We start from the raw sequence: 21524 nt of genomic DNA on the forward strand, positions 1-21524 counted from the left end.
CGGACAGCTGCTGGGGTGCATGGAGATGCCCGCACCCCAGTAAAGCGCCCACGGCAAGGCCCCTATGAAGCGTGGTACTCGGGTCCGCGGTCTCGGGGTCACCGTTCTCTGCAAAGCAAACGGAAACTCCTTGGAGGGGACACACCTCAGGGCCAGAGTGAAGTCTCGTCCCTCTACGTGAGGTGGGAGCCACACAAACAGAGAACACTGCAGACGCAGAAAGAAAGACAAGGCATGAAGTCACAGGGACTCGGACAAGACACCTTCTGTCCCTTCTCAATCCTTCTGGTTACTTCCAGGAAAAAGATCGGAGTTTAGCACTAGGATATCCCCAACACCCTCCTTGTGCTGCTCACTGACTCGCCCCCTTTTAGCAATGGGAGGGGGTCTCAGACAGAAGCTGGGACAGGCAAAGACATCCAGGCCGACTGAGCATTGGCTCCTTTCCGCTGCCTTTATTTTCAGTTACCTGCTATTTAGGTCAACTAAGAGTGACTCTCCATTTACTACGATCATGGAAAGTTCCCTTTTTAAATAAAGGCACTCAACTTTTCCTAAGTGCACCCATTAAAAAAAAAAAATTACAGGGTAAATACTAGTACAGCGGTAAATAAATAACTGAAATTTGAAAGCCGGCAACTTCAGTGTTCTCCCAGCCCGTGCGCCCCACATGTACAGATCGACAAATATCTGCCCGGCCGAACTCAAGCCTGAGAAACGCCACAATGAACAGCACGCTTTCACTGCACAGAGGGAGACTGGTCATTCCCACCGACCAACCTCATTTCCTTCTTGATCCCTGACTTAGACAGTGCTGGCCGTCTCCCAGCCCCGCTCTTCCTCCCTAAGCAATGAAAACCCTAATGACGGGGTGGGGAGCACTGCCTCCCTAAGCAACGAAACCCTATAGTGGGGGTAGGGGGGCACTGCCTCCCTAGCAGTCGGGGAGGCCATGGGACTGATGTTGGCCAAGTCAGTGGGATACTGTGTGCACTTGTAGGAAGGGTCCTCGCAGCTGGGGGCAGGCATCAACTTTTTTGTACCCCATGGACTCGTTCTGCAGTCTGGTGAAGCCCGCGGACCTCGTCTCAGAAAAAGATTTTAAAGTACAGAAAATAAAACACACAAGATTTCAAAGGAAACAGATTATACTGAAATAGGATTATCAAAATGTAAAAAATAAAAGTAACACAAAAATACACAGAATTCTTTATTATCACATTTTAAAAACTACCCTATTTTCCAGCAGAAACAATAATCTGAGATTTTTTTTTTTCATGTTGCAGCTCTCACGGGGGCCTGAGACTTCTATCGGCAATAAAGTCACCCATTTTGTTAACATGAATGTGGTTTCTATGGTTTGCTGGTACTTTCATAATTGAAGGAAATGTAAATTTCAGTCAGAGGCTAGAGGAAAAAGTTGAATCCTATCGATGGAAATGGAGGAAATGTCTCCTTTGCTCCCTCCTCCTTTCTGCTACCTGAGATGAGACTGGGATGGCTGGAGCTAAAACAGCCATTTTGGACTACGAGGCAAGATGGAAGGAGTCCCAGTCTCTTGACGAACATGGAACCACATACCAGCCCCAGCCTGCCTACTTCTGGAAAAAGAGACGAATTTTTATCTCCTTAAGCTACAGCTGGCTTTCTCTTTATTATATAAAACCACACAAACCTAACCTTGTTATATCTCTAATACTTTTTCCCCAGCACGAAGGTTCGAAACCGTTTGAACCTGTTCTTTAACAACCTTCGCACTTAAGAGATACACTCTTCCTTAATTATAAAAATGATTCCTCCAGACCTACCCAATCAGCACAGTTCCTCTGTGGCTGATGACCGTACAGGAGGCAAGCCCCCAAACCCCTCAAAACTCAGTGCCGCTCCAGCTCTGAAGCGTGTCCTTTAGAGCGGGCACATGCCCAAACCGGTCATTAACCACAGCTCAGGAAGCTTAGAAAGGCACAGCACACTCACACTACAGACACACACACCTGACTTTACCCCACATCTCGTGAAGTCCACAGTCATGCAGGGGCAAGCGCCACGGCACCCGCTGAGGCGCAGGCCCGAGAGTCACCCGGCCTTGGGGGAGGATACTCAGCAGGTACTTACTAATTGTCATCGACTCTGGCACCGAGGAGGAAGGTAGCAGGCTGCTGAGAGGGCCTCCCTGGCCAGGGGGACTGGCTTCCACACTGGGAAAAAGCAGACGGGAGCAAGTCACACTCGGCCACTCAAAATGAACACAGAACTAGCAGGGACTCAGGGTTTTCAGGTACAACCACCAGAAGGCGCGGGAGGCAGCCCTTCAAAACCCCGGTCAGCCCTCGTCATTTGCAGACTCCCTCTTTGCAAATGTGCCTGCTCGCTGATGCTGATTTGTGTCCCTGAAATCAACACTCAGTATTCTTCTAAAACAAACAGCAGGGGTGCCCAGGTGGTTCAGTCCAACTTCAGCTCAGGTCATGATCTCACAGTCGGTGAGTTCGAGCCCCGCATCGGGCCGTGTGCTGACAGCTCAGAGCCCGGAGCCTGCTTCGGATTCTGTGTCCCCCTCTCTCTCCGCTCTCCCTGCTAGCACTCTGTCTCTTTCTCTCAAAAATAAATAAAACATTAAAAACATTTTTTTAAGAAACAGCAGAAAGGACTCTACATCCTGGATGGACCTGGTGGCCCCCGTCCTCCCTGACAATGTACTGACCGTGTAGGAACCTACAGGTGGTGTCACTGTCACAGAGCAGAGCCCCGTCGACTCAGGGAGAGACAGTAACACCAAGCATGTTTGATGTAACCAGTGACTCCCACCCTGGAGCTGAGGTTGAAAATGCAGGTGTGATCGACCCCTGGTTTGCACCCAGTTAAAACCGTGAAGAGAGAAAAAGAAACAACTCTAAGAGCCGCAAAGATCGCGGTGGCATCAGGGAGACTTCAGTGTCCATCTTAGCTCTGCCACCAAATATCCAACGACTTTGAGCAACTCAGTTTCCCTTGGAGATACTTTTATTTGGAAATCAGAAAACCGACATGGTGCTTACTACTCTATTCGGGACGAAGCTCTTCTCAAATACGTGAGAGCTAAGTGGCTCGAGTATTCCACAATATGAAAGTTGCCTAATATTGTGACCAAATGTTAAAACCCAGTAAATGACAGTAGAAGAGGTACCCAGATATGCCCCCAAAATCATAAAAAGTAAAGGGGGTCCACAAATGAAGTTTGGTAACACGCCGTTTCTCACGCAGACACCCTCGGCAACTTCCCATCTAAACCTGAACATAAGTGTGAAATAAGGCCTTGACCTTGAATCCCAGCAGGTGCGCTCCTATCTTCAAAAAAGCATCAAAGGCACAGCTGTCAACGGACAATTCAATCCCAAAGGCGATCTGGCTTCTGAATACTAACCTGTACCGGGACCCAGGCTCCGGGAGAACATGGTCTTCTGGTCCGGTCCCGTTCTCCAGGCTCCCAAGGGGGGCATCTGTGCACAGAGAGCAGTGGCAGAGAGAAAGTCAGCAGTCTGTTCTCATTTCGTTTTCTCCAGGAGGCACGGGCACGGTGCAGACACGGGCTCCTCTCTACACCAGTCGACTGACAAATGTTTCCTGGCCCGCACGCCGGATTTTAATCTGCTACTTGTTTCGTCCTTTTGGCCAGAATCTCAGATTTGCCACCAGGCACTGACACAAGGCAGGGGGCCCCAACATCCCACTTAACCTTTTTAACCTTGAGCCACCTGGAATGGTGCACCAAGTCCATATTCAGAGCCAGCCTCAGGATCAGAGAACAAAAATCAGCTTTCTGTTGGACAAAACTGCTTGCACTGTAGTGGCTGATGACAGACACAAGGGGGCAGCACACTCCCATCACTGACAGTGTCTACATCAAAACCCAGGGCCCTGCCGCCTTCTGAAAAGCCACCACCCGGCACAGAGAGAGTGGTGTGTGAGAAAGGCATTCGGAACAAGTGAGGCCACAAATCATCTCTAGAGGCACTGAGGATTTTCATAAATGTGTTAGTTGCTGTTCAAGTCTCTTTTCATAAAAAAGTGCAAATCATGGCCCCCTGGGCTGGACGGTGACATTAAGGCCGGTATCACCCACGGCTAACACTTGCCCAGTGGAGAAATTTCTGGCTTTTCGACAGCCATTGCAGAACCAGGCCCGGATGCAGGCACGGGGCAGAGGCGAGAGGGAGCCCATCTCACTGCCCTAAGCTACTCGGCCTCCTGCCTGTCTTTTCTCCCGTTTTGGCCAGAGTTTCATCCTGCTGGAGATTCCCCAGCTCTTAAAGGGGTTGCACTTGGGGAGTCCTAAGGAGAGAATGTTTTGCCACCTTTTCTTCTACCCTGCCATCCCCATCAAGCTATTCCACTCGCTCCTACTTTTTTAAAGGAGTTTGAGGGGGAAACGTCACCCTACAGCCCAGCCTGCCTACCACAGGCTCCCATCGCCACCGCCATCATCATCCCCGCCCTCCCACCTTCATCTTTTCTGATTCCTTTGTGACTGTGCCTCTGGATCCCGGCTCAGGGGCCCCCCTTGGCCACTCCAACAGGGTCTGGGCCCTGGCACCCGGCTGTGTAAAGGGGACACGTCCCAAGCAAGCGCCTCTGGCTGAGACCTCAATCCGGAACCCATGGCCCACGGTGCTAGCTGCCCGCCTGAAAGCTCTACCGGGCCACCCTGCAGGGCCCACCAACTGATCGTAACGTCCAAACTGCTCCCTTCTGTCACCCTCTCCACTGGGCCTTCTCCCCTCAGAGCGAGGCGCCCTCCTCCCTCCATCATGGAGCCAGGGAGCCCCAGACCTGCCGGCTCCACCTCATTATCGCCCACTCCTTGTCCAGAGTCGTCTCCACTGCCGCCCTAGTGCTGAGGCTCGATACCCTCCGGGGGTCTCCTGCAGGAGCCCCCACAGTTCTGCCTCACCCCTGATGGTCCAACCCACTCACGGCTATCAGATTCCCCTCCCTGGAGCAGAAACGGGGACTCCAACATACACAGCGGAAACCCACGGCTGGAGTAAAGGCCCACATCGTCCGCCAGCATCCCAGACACCCTCCATCTGACTCAGCCCAGCGATGTCCCACGGGAGCACAGGCCGCCCAGGCTGCCTCACGCGCCCTCAAGGCGCCCTCGGAGGTGCCCGCTACCATTATCTTAATATTTCAGATGTGGAGACGGCCCTGGAGTTCAGTGACCTGTCCGAGATCACAAGCTAATGTGTGAGAGTCTGAACCTCACTCTGCCCAGAGCCAGAGCTAAGCCCTTTCCCCCTCCGTGATCTCTCACACAGCTGATCTGGGCCACGTGCCTCTCTCTCTAGGCGTCCTTGAACTCCCCGCCCCATTCCTCTGTCTATACCGTGTCCCCACCTGGATATCAGTTTTCCAACCACCAGGTGTCCACTCCCGTCGGCAAGCCCCACCCCCAGGTACTCGGTCCGCCCACTGTGCCCCCACTCAGCACAGGCTTCCTGAGCCCACACTGTGGGCCCGGCTCTGACCAGGGTCAGGGTCACACCAGAACCAGGGCAGACACAGCCCCGCCCTCGAGGACCTCAAAGACTAGCAGGGGGATGGGCATCACCAAGTAATTACACAAATACACGGTTCCAAGCTGAGGTGAGGGCATGGGGACACACGAGGTTTATGGCAGTGTGAACAGGACGCCCGGCTTGCCTGGGGAGGGGGCGGAGGAGCCCTCTGCACACGACACTTGGGCTGCCACCCGAAGGACGCCCACAGGCTGCAAGAGGCGGGAGGAGAGAGACGGCAGTGGGCTCGGCTCGAGGGAGCAGAAGCGGGCTGGTGTGGCTGGGGCATCGCGAGGTCATCAAGCTGTGGGCCAAGCCGGGGCCTCGGGGGCCACAGTGAGGGTTCCTGATCTTATCCTCAGGGCACTAGAAGAGCTTGAAGCAGGGGAATGAGGCGATCTGATTCAAGTTCTAAGACATCACTCCAGTTGCTGTGCAAAGAGTGGCCAGGGTGGGGGCAGGGGTGGGAGCAGGGGGAGCTGTCGATGTCCCTTGTCCCCTCCTTGCATGCAAAACTCCAGGGGCTGTGAGGGCTCATCTCCAGATCCCCCCAGACCCCAGCACAGGGCCGGTACAGAGCAGGACACCCACTGGTTGCGTAAAGAAAATCATGAGCCCTGAGTGGCACACGACCTTCATGAGCGGTGTGGGGACCACACATCGTGCAGGTCCAGGGGCACCACAGGGTCCTGACATCCCCAACAGTAACACTACCCACTGGGAGCCAAGCCCCGGATCAACCGTCTCAGGTCAGTGCGGTGCTACAACAGAGCCTCCTCGACCCCAACAAGCAACCCCAAAGACCCAACGTGAGACAAGAAGTTGAAGAACTGGGGAAATGAAGGTTTGAGGACCCAAGGTCTCAAATGAACGAGCAAGGCCTCAAACGGACCTTGGGGGGCACCTGGGGGGCTCAGTCGGTTAAGTGTCTTACTCTTGATTTCAGCTCAGGTCCTGATCTCACAGTTGGTGAGTTCGAGCCCCGCGTCGAGTTCTGCACTGACAGTAGGGAAACTGCTTGGGATTCTCGCTCTCTGCCCCTCCCCCACCTGTGTGCATGCTCTCTGTCTCTCTAACATAAATAAACCAAAAGAAAAGAAAAGAAAAGAAAAGAAAAGAAAAGAAAAGAAAAGAAAAGAAAAGAAAAGAAAAGAAAAGAAAAGAAAAGACAAGAAAAGACAAGAAAAGAAAAAAGAAAAGAAGCTAACTAACTCTGAAGTTGCTAAGACCCACCACCAACCCCAGGACCCTCGATAGGACAGGAGCAATAACAATTTCATGTGTGCAATGCGTAGAAATGGGTGTTCACCTCCGTTGAGTATTCTTGGTTGAAAGGGACTTTGGGGCTTCTTCTCCCATGCAGCTTCAAAGAAATGGTAAATGTGCTTTGCATTGTTGCAGGTGACAGACACGCCCAGAGGAATGACTGTATCTGATCCCACAACCTGGTCCCATGTGACCTGAATGGTGTCTTCCTTCTCTGAGCCTCCAACCCCAGCTCCAAAGCACAGCCCCCTAAGCCACAGAGCCTCCCCGTCCATGAATCAGGACAATACTTCTGTGTCCGGAGTCCCCTTCTCTGCCACCTTCTCTCTCTCCAGATTTGGCCACCAAAACACTCCTCCTCCACCACGTGCCTCCCTCTGTCTTCCTCTAAATGTCCCCACGGGCAGTGACGCTAGAGACACCAACACTTTCAAAGATGATGGGAAGGTCTCCTAAGGGTAGAGCCATCTGGGTCCAAAACTGTCATTAAAGACACAGAATGGCTCCCTGGCCAAAATGAGAGACTATGTTAACCCTGCTCAAGTAGAAGGGTGTCACTCAAAAAGGAGAGCGGTCAGAAGTGACCAGGAGCAAAGGAGTCTGGGACAGGAATGCCGAGAGCATGCACTCAGAGCCGCCCAGGGAAAGGCCACCCTGACAGGTGAGTCCTGACACCAGAGGTCCACCCGCCTCCCAGGTAAACGGGGGCCAGGCCGGGAGGGACTCGATGCCACCTGGCCTTCCAGTCGGGCAGCAGATCAACTCCGGTGCTGTCTCTCCTGTCTTCTGCAGCCTGAGCATAATTTGTCTTCCTATCCAACTCCTACCCACGGTGAGTCTGCCCAAGGCTGTCACAGGCTCCCGGGACTCCTGGCGGCTTTGTTACCACAGTAAACTAACAAGCTGGCAGGCGGCTCACACACAGCATGTCTGATGAGGATAATGGAGATAAGCTGGAGCTCGGGGTCCCCCAACAGTGACAAGGTGAAGCCTCGGGTCTGGAAGGCTGACAAGCAGAGGCGAGACCGGGAGAAAGCTTCCCGAGAGGATGCTGGAGGCTGGCCAGAGGCCGCTTTCCCCGCAGACCCTGGAGGAAGCCCGCAGAGGGAGGAGGACTGCTGGGTTCTGGAAGACTCCACCCCAGCACAGAGGGCAACAGGGCAGTGCCCCCGGGGCAGCCAGCCCCCAGCCCCCAGCCCCGAGAGGAAGGGGCCACCAGAAACGAGACAGCGTGCCTAGTGCGGGCACCTGCAGCCCGGCACAAAGGCCCCCTCGGTGGGGAGGGCGACAAGGTGAGTAGGGTGTTGGGTCACCAGCTGGAAGTCCCACACGGGTCCCACGTGGGCATCAGGACCACCTGCTTTCTGCGAGCCCCCACGTGCACCATGCTCAGTGGACAATGGCGAGGCACCCAACCCCACCGCTGGCCGCTGGGACCACGGACGGCCACCTGAGGGAAAGGAGAAGCCGGGCCCACCAGCCGGCCCCTCTCAGCGGTTTCAGCGGAGACCCCAGGAGAAGCACTGGCTGGTAAGAAGGCCGCGCGGCTGAGGCCGAAAGGGGAGAGGGCAAGAGAGAGCAAGATTGTCAAAGGGCAGTAGAGACAGGACAGACCACATGAGGAAGTGCGGGGCGCGGGACGGGGGACACACACGAACGCCCTTCTTCGTTCCAACGCCCCGGCACGAGATGCCCACGTGGACGGCAGGCTCTCTCGGGGCCGCGGCAGGTGCCTGGCGCCTCTCCCCACATTCACCTGGGAGTCCCTGCCACAAATCTAGAGGAAGGTGAGAGAACACGCCCGGCCCTCCCTCACGGGCCGTGGGTGAGAGGGGACGTGTTCATCCACACCGGCTGCCCTGCAGTCCCGGACTCGCTCCAAGGGCTTGGTACGCGTCAGCTGTCAGGATCACCACCGGCTGCACCTTCCGAAGAGGAGCCCGGCCCGGCGGATGGAGTCACTCAGCCACCACGCTCTGGAGCCTCAGTTTCCGCCAGGAGCACTGCCACCCGGAGAGGTGACCGGCTCACGCGGCTCCTGGAGCCAGGTTCCCTGACCCCCACTCTAGACTGCCACCAGTGAGGGTCCTGCCCGCCCGCCCCTGCGCTCCAGCTACTTGGAGGGGGTTTCTGTCCCCCGCTGGTGACGAGAACAGTCCACCATCCGGTTCACAATGTCAACAGCCTCCTTAGCAGTCGGTGGGCTCTGTTACGTCCTCTCAGACCCGGCCCTGGGAGGGTGAGAAGGGGCCTACACGAGGGGTTGTGGGCAGGGGAGGGGAAGGGGCTGGGGCCTCACTAACCCGGTGGTGCCACGGGGCCGTGACAGCCGCCGGGCACCGTACCGGCTGCACCGCACGCCCACCCCTGGACCAACCAGGCTCATCCGCGTCCCATTTGCCCCTCTCCCGCTGCTCCCTCCCATTCGCCCCTCTCCCGCTGCTCCCTGTGACCTGCTCTAGCCAAAGAAAAGAGTAACAAGCCACACAAGAGCACACTCAACCAAATGGAAGGGGTCCGAAACGCTCATCCGCTCTAAAGGCAGGTTTCAAGCAAGCTACTCTCTGACCCCAAGCACTTGGTTGCAAAGGGTGCTGGGGCCTTTAGAGCTACAGTCCTGTAACTTTTTCCCTAAGAGGCAGCAATAACGTCACCATTTGTGGTCTGCTTGTATATGCCCAAGTTCCAAAACAAAATCACTGGGGAGGAAAAAACACAGGCTTGGGGGCTCCTTCACGACGTGTCAGCTGGTTTGGCCCAGCACTCGCTCAGGTGGGAGCAAGTCAAGCCCTCGGGTTCGGCAAGAAGAGAAGCCAAAGCCTCAGGCAGTCCCAACCTCAACAAGCCTCTGCAGCCCTGGGTCCCACACCCCTTCGTGCAGTCCTACTGCAGAAGGGACCCGGACCCTGCTGCTGGCTCCCGGGGCCCAAGCTCATGAATGGACGGAACACGTCATCGGGGAACACCCACCTGCAGGGCCATACGAGCCCGCTCCGCTGACCGGAAAGAGGACATCGGCGTCACCTTGGAGCACCTGCAGCGGGGCCCAGCTGTGCATCTGGGCGAGGCGGGCGTTCGCATCCAGCGGCCTGAAGTGAGAGAGTACAGCTGCGTGACAGACCGAAGAGCCTCTGAGGGCGACGAGCATCCGCCGGCCTCCCTCAAGTTCCCTCTGGGGAACCAACCAGACCATGACTGAGCTGAAGACAGGAGGCCCAGGCTGGGAGCAGGAGCGTGTGGTCCAGACCCAGACCTCGTACATTCGTGCCTTCAACCAGTGTTTCTTGAGCCCTTACCATATGCCAGGCTCTGTGCTCACGTATATTTTGTGCTGGCCAAAGAGCCAGCAAATAGTGTTTATCCCGCCCTCCGGGAGCTTACAGTCATAGGGGGACCAGGACACGAACCACACAATCCCACAAGTAGACATAAGACAGCAGCTCAGATCCATGGAGCTGGTCAGGAAGGCCACGGAAAGCTTCCTTGAAGAAGACAGGTGACAGAGGAGAGCTGAAAGTGAGACCGCAAGGTCAGCCAAGTGAAGAGAAGGACGAGAGGAACGCAGGCAAGGGAAAAGCAGGTGCAAAGTCCTGAAGCAGGAGGAAGGATAGAGTGTCCCAGGCTCTGGAGTGACGGCAGCCACGAGACCCGGGGCGAGTGTCCCTTTGCCTGGCTGGTTCTCGAGCCCTCATTAGTAAAATGGCAGAATCAGACCAGATCGTGTCTGGGTCCCTTCCAAGAAAGGGGGTCAGCTTAAACATAAAGCAGGCTCATAAGAGCTGTCATGCCGTCCCCTTATCCACAAAGTACAAGAACAACCTGGACCATCTTTGTCACACCAGCTGGTTCAGTTCAGTGTGTCTGAGAAAGGATTTCCCCACTGCAGCAGTTGTCTCTGGGCAAGTAGGAGACATGAATAAATACCAGAATGTGTTTGCACAGGCTTTAAAGTTCATAGAATCCTCCTTCCATCCTTCCTTCCTTTCCTCCCTCCCTCCTTCCCTCCCTCCCTTCCTTCCTTCCTTTCCTTCCTCCCTCCTTTCCTTCCTTCCTTCCTTCCTTCCTTCCTTCCTTCCTTTCCTTCTTCCCTTTCCTTCCTTCCTTCCTTTCTTTCTGTAACTCAGTTTCTTTTCTGGGACACAGTTATAAAGAAATCCAAAGCAAACCATGGTCATGCCTACTTAACAGAGGAAGAGAGGAAGAGAGGAAGGGAGGGAGGGGAGGGGGGGAGGGGGAGGGAGGAGGAGGAGGAGGAGGAGGAGGAGGAGGAGGAGGAGGAGGAGGAAGAGGAAGGGAATAGGAGAGGAAGAGGGGGAAGTGAGGGGCGGGAGAGAGGAAACCAGTTCCAGGAGGTTATGTCACTAGTGCAAGTTCAGCATCCTGGACAGAACCAAGGCTTCAAGGATCTGAAGCCACATCTTCCAAATCCAATTACATTGGGCCCCATGGCTGCCGCCCACCATGTGGCATGATGTATGCAGTTTTTCTTTTGGTTCAGGGCAGGGATCAACAATAATTTTTTGTAAAGGACCAAACAGGATATATTTTAGGCTTTGTGGCATAAGTATTCTTCTTTGTTGTTCTTGTTGTCCTTAGCAATCCTTTAAAAAGTAACAACCAGGGAGGTGGGAGGGGTGGGTGGGGGCTGGGCTAGATGGGTGATGGGTACTAAGGAGGGCATGTGATGAGCACCGGGTGTTGTATGGAAGTGATGAATCCCTGAGTTCTACTCCTGAAACCGATAGTTAACTAACTAGAATTTAAATTTTAAAAAGGGGTGAGGGGAGAGGGCCTGCCTCTGGGGGCAAGCCTGTGCTGCTTCCAGAGTCGGTTAGAGCTTTTCCTTTCAGTCCTGTCTAGCTCTTGGTCAAACATTTGGCTCAGAGCAACAAACTGGAAATAATCCTACCAGAATTTTGCAAGCTCCGTCATTTAACCGTGCAGGTCACACCCACAATGAGACGCTCAGCAGACTGGGTGGGGTGCACCAGCAGAACCAAACTTGGGCCGGGCTCTGGGGTGAACTTGGCTGTGCCTCTAGAATCTGTACAGAGCCGCCCTCCTGGGGCTCCAATCTAGCAACTGGCGACCCAGGGGACTCCCAGACACCCAGAGGCGCTCAGGGGGGCCCTTCAGGAGAAGGCAGCAGAATCATTTGCTCCAGGCAGATGGGATTTTCTGCTCTTTCTAAGGGGAAATTTTGCCACTTCTCAGCAACACGGGCAGAGCACAGGTGAAGCCAGGTCCCCTTAGTCGAGATTCAGAACCCAAGCAAGAGAGCCCAAGGGCCACCACCCCCAAAATGACTTAATACTGAAGTGATTCCTAAGGCACAGACCCACTCAGAACGTGGTGCCACATCTGGCTGAAAAACAGTAATGGGTGTTGCTTTTCATCAAAAAAGTCAGACATTTCTTTTAAAAGCTAGAAAATGCCAAAAAGCAGGGGGTGGCGGGGGGGGGGGGTGGTGGGAGGGGATACACCAAAAGCCACACCACCAAAAGCAAAACCGCATTAGACACCATTTCCGTAGCGGCTTCGTTCTACACGTATTTTCCTTTAAGAGGTCATAACGAAACTCAATGTAGGATTAATATTTTGCTCTTTCCCACTCCATATTAATTCATAAGTTTGTGTTCACACTACTAAGACACTCTTAAACGTCATTTAAGATGTTCCAGATCCCACTGGGTCCTGTATGGAACTGCTGACTCCCTGTATTGTACATCTGAAACTAATGAAACACTACGTTAACTACTGGATTTAACGTTAAAAACTTAAAAAAAAAAAAAGAAAGATGTCCAAGATCTGCATCGTTAAGACGTTCGAGTTTAAACTACACGAGAGCTGAGGTCAGCTCCAGTGTTCTACTTCTGTGAGCAAGGACTTTGGAGTCAAGAGGCAGCAACAGGTTTTCCTTTCCGGAGGCTCGTTCCTCAGGGTAGATTCCCAGCAACGAAACTGCTGAATCAGGTGGGACAAACATTTCGGAGGCTCCTGAGGTCGCGTCAAACCGTCTTTCCACAAGGCGGTCAACACGAGGGACGTGATCTGTGAGGATCTGGCGGCCCTGTGCGCCAGACTCGCCCCACCATCCACTCCATATTTAAGGCCTACTGTGTGCCTAGAAGGTACCAAGCAGCTGAGGACACGCAGAGAGCAAGCCCTCCCCCCAGGGCACTAACCTAGGGCTCTCCTTTTCTCCGGTTTTCAGTTTAAATCCCGGGGAAAATTCCAGCTGTCTGCTGCACTCTGCACTTGCTTAATTGCTAGCAAGATGTTAACAGTTTCCCCTATGTTTGTAATTCTTTTTGAATTATGTGTTCACCCCACTTCCCTACTGGTGTCCAAGGACACATGTCAAGTGACAGAAAAACCCCTTTCTATGATAAAGATATTATCCTCTTGTAAGGAAAAAAAAAAAAAGGCAAACCAAACACTTGTAAATATTGAGGCGGGAGGGACAAGATTTTTCCCTCAGTCATCAAAGAAGCGTTTTAACTGCCAGCAAACAGAAACATAAACCCAGCTTTTGGCCAACAGAGCATTTTAAAGACAATCAGGGCACTGACTGGCCAGAGGCTGTCACATCCACAGAGAGCTTCTCCAGGAAGGGCCACTTTTCCCTCACAAACCTGGCTGTGCTGCTCAACTGCTAAGACGCCGGCCCCTCCAGCTCCCAGACCTCTCCTGTGAACGTGAGCTTAGAATCAAAACGAAAGTATTACTCAGTGGGCCATCTCATCATTCTCCCCTCTTCGCCAAGGGGCTCTGCAGAATGCTCAATCAAGATCCCCCGCCTTACGCCAGGGAGAGTCCGTCCAGAATGTGCGGGAGGCCCAATGGCCTGGAAGGGCCCGGGCCCCTGTAAAGGTCACCCTGCACTGTTTTGTGTCTTACACATCACAATGCCGGCGGTGGCTACCTTGGCTCGCAGGCTGCCCTCCCGCTCAGGCTTCCCTCAATGGCCCCAGTCTAATAGGAAGAGAAATGACTGTGTCTGGGGACAAAAAACACACAGGGTGAATCAACTCAGAGATGCACTCACCCACAGAGACACTGAATGCAAGTGGCACGTCCCAAAAGGCCCTGCTTAAGAACAAAGGGCTTATGTGGATGTTATGTGGCAACGTGGCTAGGCCACGGCACCAAGATATCTGATCAAACGTTGTTCCAGTTGCTTGAGGAGATATGTTCAGATGAGATTAACACCTAAGAGGGTGGACTCGGAGTAAAGCAGATCACCCTCCATGTTTGGCTGGGTCTCATCCAATCAGCCGATGGTCTTAACAGGAAAAACCGAGGTCCCCCAAAGAAGAAGGAATTCTGGGGGCGCCTGGGTGGCTCAGTCGGTTGAGGGTCCGACTTCGGCTCAGGTCATGATCTTGCAGTGTGTGAGTTCGAGCCCCGCGTCGGGCTCTGTGCTAACAGCTCAGAGCCTGGAGCCTGCTTCAGATTCTGTGTCTCCCTCTCTCTCTGCCCCTTCTCTGCTCATGCTCTGTCTCTCTCTGTCTCAAAAATAAAAACATTAAAAAAAAAATTTTTTTTTTAAAAAGAAGAAGGAATTCTGCCAGCAGCCTGCCTCTGGACTGGAAATGTAGCTCCTCCCTGGGTCTCCAGCCCGCTGGCCTACATCCTACAGATCCTGGACCTGTCAGGTGTCCACAATCACGTGAGCCCATTCCTTAAAATCTATCTAGACAGACAGATACAGACAGACGGTAGCGTCCCCCTCTCCTTATCCGCAGGGGATACATCCCAAGACCCCCCAAGGAATTCCTAAGAGTACACACATTACTGAGCCCTCTATAGATATACTGTGTTTTCCTATCCATACACACCTATAGTAAAGTTTAATTTATAAATGAGGCACATTAGGAGATTAACAACAGTAACTTACAATGCAATATGACAACTGTAACCGTGATCTGCCACAAAAGTTTCGTGAATGTGGTCTCTCTCTCTCTCTCTCTCTCAAGATATCATACTGCACTGTAGTCACCCTTCTCGTGATGACGTGAGAAGACCCACTGCCCACGTGATGAGGAGGCAGGGAAGCTGAAGGACTCCACAGAAATCGGCTTTTTGCTCTCCTTCCTGCTCCTTTTCCTGCTAGGACCCGCAACCCCATGTTACATGTGCCTCAAAATGCAAATAGCAGACATCCTCCTTGTAAGGGACAAGGAGCGAATGATTTCTTTAGGCCAGATCACATCCAAGGAAGGACCAGGCCAGAATGGAGAGAGAGTATTCCAGACCACCGGCGCTGGACCCCTCGACACCAAGACCCCCCCTAGCTCCAAAGCGTAACACCTGGATCCTGGTCTTTGTTCTAAGTGGTTCCCGGACGCCCGAGAGGTGACATACCCCAGAGCACAATCCTCAGTAAAAAATCCCGGGCTCCAAGCAAGGACATGACGCCGTCCTTCCCTTGCTGAGTCTCCCAAACACACCGTCCCTGTACTCCATGCCTTCAGCGAGTTCTGTCTTCACTTTCTGCTGGCTCGAGTTTGATTTCTAGCCTGTGTGCAGCCAGGGCCGCTCATGGCTGGTCCTGTGGGAGCCCTTCTGGGTCCTCGGACCCAGCCTGCCGACATCAGTGAGATGAAGCAGAGTGAATGAGGGTGCTGTGATGCAGCGCAAGGCCACTGCGGACCTCGTGATGAGCCGGGGAAGGAGCGCCACTGCTCCAGGACCACGGTTGGCTCCGGGGGAACAGAAACCGTGGAAAGGAAACCGTGGCAAGTGGAACCGCGGACAAGCGGGCAGGACTCCTGCCCACACGCAGACACACGCCGTCCCCATCGGTTCTGCTTCTCTGGAGACCCAGACTCACACAGTGGGTCACAGCACGTGGGTCCCAGATGGCCAACGCTCATCCCTCTGGACAAGAGCAACACTCAGGGGGACCTACCCCAACACACCCTCCAGGAGTAGAAGAAATGCTCGTGCGTGAACACGTCCAGTTCAGAATGGCTGATCACAAAAAGGCAAAAACAGCAGCAACAACATCAAAGGCCAACAACCTAAATACTGAACGCGGGGGAAAGAGACGTTAGCAAATCATGACAAGTTGATCCAATGGACTGTCAACCAAGCGATATCCCTACGTCATGTAGAAACGTGGAAAACAGCTGACAGTAAAAGCGTGGGAGCACAGCGTAACCGAACCTTAGGGCCCGCCCTGCCGCTGCTCTGACACATCTCTGCTGTCTGCCTTCATCCACCAAATGAGCGTGGCACCCACCAACCTCCCAGCGCGGGTACGCGAGGAGCCCGCCATGCCTGGCCTATCACAGGCGATCAATACGGTAACGCTGCTCAGACAGGCACCCGTGTGAATGAGGGCAAAGGAGCAGAAATCAGAAACAGGCACCGTGTCATGAGACAGAACGAGGCGGGACATGAGAAGCTCACAGCCAGAGACGCTGCGCCCCTAATCCCGCCGCGGGGTGTCGGCATCTCCAGGTGATGCTGTCACGGGCTGGGTGTGAAGCCAGCGTGACGATGGCCCCGTGCACCGCAAGGCCCAAGTGAAGGGGCAGCTCGTTCATCCAGTGCTCAGAGTAAGACCAAGCACAGGAATGAGTACAGAGCAGCGAGAGCAGAAGCAGCTGACCTGTGTGCCTTCTTGCTGCCAAAGGCCCCACGCACGTCTGCCGCTAACTCAACGACTCCGAGAAGCAGGTGCTGTTTTGCTCCCAGGTCTCAGATGAGGCCTGAGGCTCTGGGAGGTAAACGTGTCCAAGCAAAGCCACGCAGCTAGGAAATGAGAAGCCAGGCTGTGTTGATTCCAGGATCCACGCTCTGAACTGTGCTGTTGTGCTTTCTGCCCCCGTGTGCATCAGGGCCCTTCCAAACATCCACCTACCGCCAAGTCCACTGTTCAAGCGGCAAGTGCAGGCAAATTCCTGCTGTTCACGCCCCGGTACATAAACAGAGAAACTGGCAGCCTGCGACTGTGCTCGAGAAAAACCCTGCCTCTCTCCCAAGGTTCCTGTGCGAGGAGCAAGTTAGAGACACAAGCAACATCCAAGCAACAGGAATGAAGGACACGTACCTAAGGCGAGAATGTCAAGGCATGCGTCTGGACACCAACTTTAGAAGGACCTTCAAATGCACTCCCTTCCCTCGAGTTCGTTCTCAGGAGGACAGTAAGCTAACGCTCCTTCCTCCTAACTCAAGATCAGAAAAGCGAATGATGCCTCCTATAAACCGTGTGTGCGTTCACTTCACCCGATGCTGCAGGAAGAGACAGCCGTTAACGCGCCAACCCTATGCTAAAAGCTCCAAGTGGAACTTACTTCTCAGGCGACCCCGAGTGGCCCAGGCACTTCCTTCCGGACATGCTCCCTCCGTACACATCATCCTCGTTGTTATCCACATCCTCGTCATCGATGCTTTTCACGTCGAGCTTCTGGTACCCAAACTCCCCGTTCAAAGACAGAGAATCAATTTTCCATGAGTTGCTGCTCTGACTTCCGTTGGAATTTGGCCCGAAGGGGCTTTCAAAGGCCGACAAGATGTTGACCGAGGAGCGGTCGGAGTTGTCCTCTGAACTCTCCCCGGCCGCGGGTATCTTCTTAAAAACATCGCCAGAGTTCTCCTCTTCGTCATCATCAAACGAGATGATGTTGGTCACCTTTTTCTTCTTCTTCCGCTCCTTTTTACATTTGGCATCTGGTAAAAGAACATATGGTGTCACAAGAAGTAGGCAAGATAAAGCCACAATTGAGCCATGTGGCGTCCACATCGTGGCAATTCCTCTGCTGGTCAATGGAAAAATACACTTCAGATACGTTCAGATTTTTTTTAATCCTCGAGGGAGAAAAACCTGTCTACAGGAGACTGAACAAAATGGATGTGGGACTACACTTCTGGGGTAAACAAACACATCACAGAGCACACATTACAATTGTCCCTTCTGAGCACTTTGATTCAGAGGGTGCTCCCACTCCTGAGACAACTTTCACTTTGGAAAGTACTCTCCTGGCTGACTGATGAGACCAAGAACACCCGTTTGGGGTGGTGGTCAATGGTCCCCTTTACAAGGGGACTCGGCTGCTCCTCCTTCCGAGGGTGTGTCTATTTCCCCACCCCCTTGAGCACGGGCTGGCTCAGTGCTCACATCTTCCCTGCAGCATGTGGCACAAGTAACGGCGAACTCTGGAGCCCAGCCATCAGTAGGTGCTGCACCCCCTCGAATGCTGCCCTGAAACTACCGGGGAAGGAAGCCAGCCTAGCTTATTAGAGCAGAGGAGGCCACGTGTAGAAAAACAGATGCCCCAGCCAACAGTGGGCACTATTCCCAGGCACATGAGTGAGACCGTCTTAGATCTTCCGGCTCAGCCACCAGCTCGGGACAGCCCCATGAGGAAGCCCAAGTGACACCAGCAGAACTATCCCATCAATGCACAGTCATCAAAAAAATAATAAATTGTGGTTGTTTCAAGCCACTACACTTTGGAGGCTGTTTGTTACACAGCAAAGACTACCTGAAACAGAAATCAAGGCTGTCTTGGTGACTAGTACTTATGTGAACCAGTTTGTTCACCCATCTTAATCCTCAAACTTGGGTGTGAGACACTTCAAGCTGACTCCAGACACTCCATCCCGTCTGAACCACATGGGGATGCTTCACCAGTGTATCAAACGCTGAGACAGTGTCAAAAGCAGAGTCCCCAAAATGGATGGAAAGAACGCTCCTTGGGGTATACAACTTCCAGGGTCTTGGCTTCACAAGGCCCCCAACGGTCCTATTTCCTGTCATTTGCTGGGGGTCTCTGCCGGAGAAGGGGAGGACCAGACAGATAAAGCCAATGGATACCAAAGACCCCATGGGTTCTGAATCTTCACCGTCATTAATAATTCCAAAGAGATGCCCATGATCACTGCCTTGTTTACGAGGTTTGAGAATACTAGGACTACGTACTTAAACCCCAAATCTCCAACTTTGCTGTAGCAACATTCTGGACGCCCCGGAAGCCTCAAAGCGTATCACAAACTTCTCATAAAACTGATCTCAACTAAATCAACTTTGCCTCCCCACAGCCTAGAGTCAAAGCTGACCAACTCCTCCCTCCCCCTTGGCCTGCACCTAACTGTCACCCCCCCCTCCACCCCCCAGCAAGAGTACACATTCTTGATAGCACTCCCTGCTTGGCTTTTATCCCATTTATCAAGAGGATACTCACTTATTTGTATAATTTGCCATCAAATGGGTACCCCTACCCAGCCCAAAAGAGACTGCGGTCTAAATGTTAGCAATCTTCCTAGTTCCCCGCTGAGCACACAGAACGCAGTGAACAAAGAACATGTGAACAAAGGAAGGAATAAATGCATGAAGTTCCAGCTCTTCTGTTTCCATGCGACTCACACACCCTCACATTCAGTGTGCTCTCAGTGAGCTGTCTGCTCTCCCACCATATCATCTCCACAGCTCAGCAGGGCTCTCAGCCCCTTCCAGAGTGAGTAAGCAGAAGAAAAATAAACACAAACACGAACTAAAAACGAAGGGAACATAGATTTCATTCCCCTTGGGACTTTCAGACCACCAGATGCATCCCTCTTGGCCGCGGCCAGTCGTCCTTTCACCCGAACCCCCTGTTCCACCGCGCACGCCCCATCCTGCTCACCGGTGCTGACGTGCTTGGACACGACGGGCAGGGGCTCCGTGTCCTGCTCGGGTTTGATAAGGATGGAGACAGCAGAGGACGCTGTGATCTCCCTGAAAAGGCTGCTCACTCCTTGCGTGGATTCCTTCAGCAAGGAGGTCACGTTCTGCGTGGACTCCTTCAAGAGGTCTGAGACGGTAGGAGCAAACTTACTCTGCCCATTTAAGTCCTTGTTGTCGATGTTAATTGCGAAGAGGATAGAGTTCAGACCTGTCCCAAAAAAGGGAAAAGTCTGGAGTGTCTGCCATGGGAGACTCACGCCCCCACCACGATGAACACATGGGGCCTGGCAGAACACGCAAGAGGGGACGGGCTGATCTTAAACACGGATTAAAAAACCTCCCACAAAATGGGGTCAGTAGACACCAGCGATGGCAGGAGGGGAGTCTTTCCAAATCCTCTCCCTATCTGTGGAAGACAAGAGGTCAGCCTGGGGGGAGGTTAAGATGTAAGCCCTGGGGTCAGAGGGCCTGCGGTGAATCCTACCACGTTCTAGGAGACCTTGGTCAGGCCACGCACCACCTGAGCTTCAGCTTCCTTATCTGTAAAACGGGGCCAACAGCATCGCTTTCACAGGGTATCAAAGACAATCACCCACCAAGAACACTCAGCTCAGTACGCAACCAAAAATGTGTGCCAACCAGTATCATTACCACGATTACTTTAGGTAAAAGCTTGCAGAATTCTGGCCTACCCAGAATTCACGGTCAGAGCCTGACTTCTCCTCCTCGGTGGACACGACTAACATTAACTCTCAATATGTGGGCCTTAGTGTGAACCTTCAGGGAAAAAAAAAAAAAAAAAGGAGGGAGGCAAGGAAGGATTTTAAAGAAAGAAGCAAGTTACCCACTTCTGTTGGGCTCACCCTTTGAGTGAAAATCAAATGATAATCTAACGATGCACCAACTAACATCAATCCAGGGCTCTCACGCTGATAAATCACATGTTACTCTCGTCACGTGTGATTCTCTCATGGCACTTTGAAAACAATTCCCATGCTATCAAGATCCCTGCCTTGCAGAGGAGCAGGCAGTAAGGGTGACAGAGCTCACAGGATCTGCCCCAGGCCACCAGCCAGGAAGGGGTAGGGCCAGGCTTCAAAGGCAGGTCTCCTGCTTCCAAATCCCCAGGTCTTCATGTTATACTTGTAAAGCCACGGCCAAAGCCCCCACCCCCAGGCTTTCCCTACCAGGGTATCCAATTCAAGACAAATGGGCTCAGTAATCAATTCCACCAAAGGAAGGGCAGTGGCCAGTGACCCATTAAGTCAGCAAGGGACAGGGGAAATCACAGCATCCCCTGGAGTTATAAATTCCCTCCCAGGTAGCCAACTGTGCTCACCACACTTCAAGGACTCATCAATCCTGGCCTGAGCCGGGCTTACCAGCTGCCATGGTGGGAAGCATGCTAGACCTTTCTTCATCCATCACAAAAGACCAGTCTTCATAAAAAGTGCTGCAAATTGAAAGAGAAAGGGGAAAAGCTCTGAACAGCAGTTCTCTGCATCCATCAGCCAAATAAATTCCCTTACATGGCTCCCTGGGAAATCCACGCCCGGTCATCCCAGAGCGGAAATCCAAGGTCTCCATGGGGATGAAGCTTCTGGTTGTAAAGGACTGAAGGTATATATCCTACGACTTCCTCATTGGTGCCTTGAGCTCCAGTGTACTGAAATGGGCAACGTAAACAGGGTATTTATATCAAGAGGCAAAGGGGAAGGAGACGAACAGAGAGGTAGTGCTCACTCAGGGAATGTCTGTAAGACACACAAGAAATCCAAGCTGGCCCCCTGACCAAGCTACTGCAAGAAACAACTTCAGAAAGAAATTCTAGAATTCTGTAGCTCCAGCAACCACAACATTTGCATGAAATACTTCCTTGGACTGCAGACCCAAAAGCCCGAGTTATCCCTGGAAAGGGCTGGGAAGCTAAAAGGGCCCCATGAATCTAAACGGCTGTAGCAAGAGGTCAGTAAGGCCTACAGGGATTGTCCAAGGTCGTCGGCAGTAATGGTACAGGCAGGGCTCAAAGCAGGTCTCCCAGCCCA

General features: G+C 53.1%; 1 protein-coding gene across 9 annotated transcripts in view; it reads right to left on the reverse strand.

The window, feature by feature from the left end:
* SNX29 (sorting nexin 29) overlaps window positions 1–21524 on the reverse strand; it is a 495580-nt gene that overhangs the window by 411930 nt on the left and 62126 nt on the right. For all 9 annotated transcript variants that reach the window (XR_006212700.1, XM_042972465.1, XM_042972468.1 and 6 more), the window contains 6 exons: window positions 20862–20932; window positions 19439–19687; window positions 17108–17483; window positions 9774–9892; window positions 3404–3479; window positions 2116–2198 (listed from right to left, as the gene is read on the reverse strand). Coding sequence is in view for 8 of the 9 variants with exons in the window: in XM_042972465.1 (XP_042828399.1) it covers window positions 2116–2198; window positions 3404–3479; window positions 9774–9892; window positions 17108–17483; window positions 19439–19687; window positions 20862–20932 (974 nt within the window). In the remaining variant the exon portion in view is untranslated. The remainder of the gene's footprint in view (window positions 1–2115; window positions 2199–3403; window positions 3480–9773; window positions 9893–17107; window positions 17484–19438; window positions 19688–20861; window positions 20933–21524) is intronic.

Source organism: Panthera tigris, chromosome E3 (assembly GCF_018350195.1).
Source record: "Panthera tigris isolate Pti1 chromosome E3, P.tigris_Pti1_mat1.1, whole genome shotgun sequence".
NCBI classification, from domain to species: Eukaryota; Metazoa; Chordata; class Mammalia; order Carnivora; family Felidae; genus Panthera; species Panthera tigris.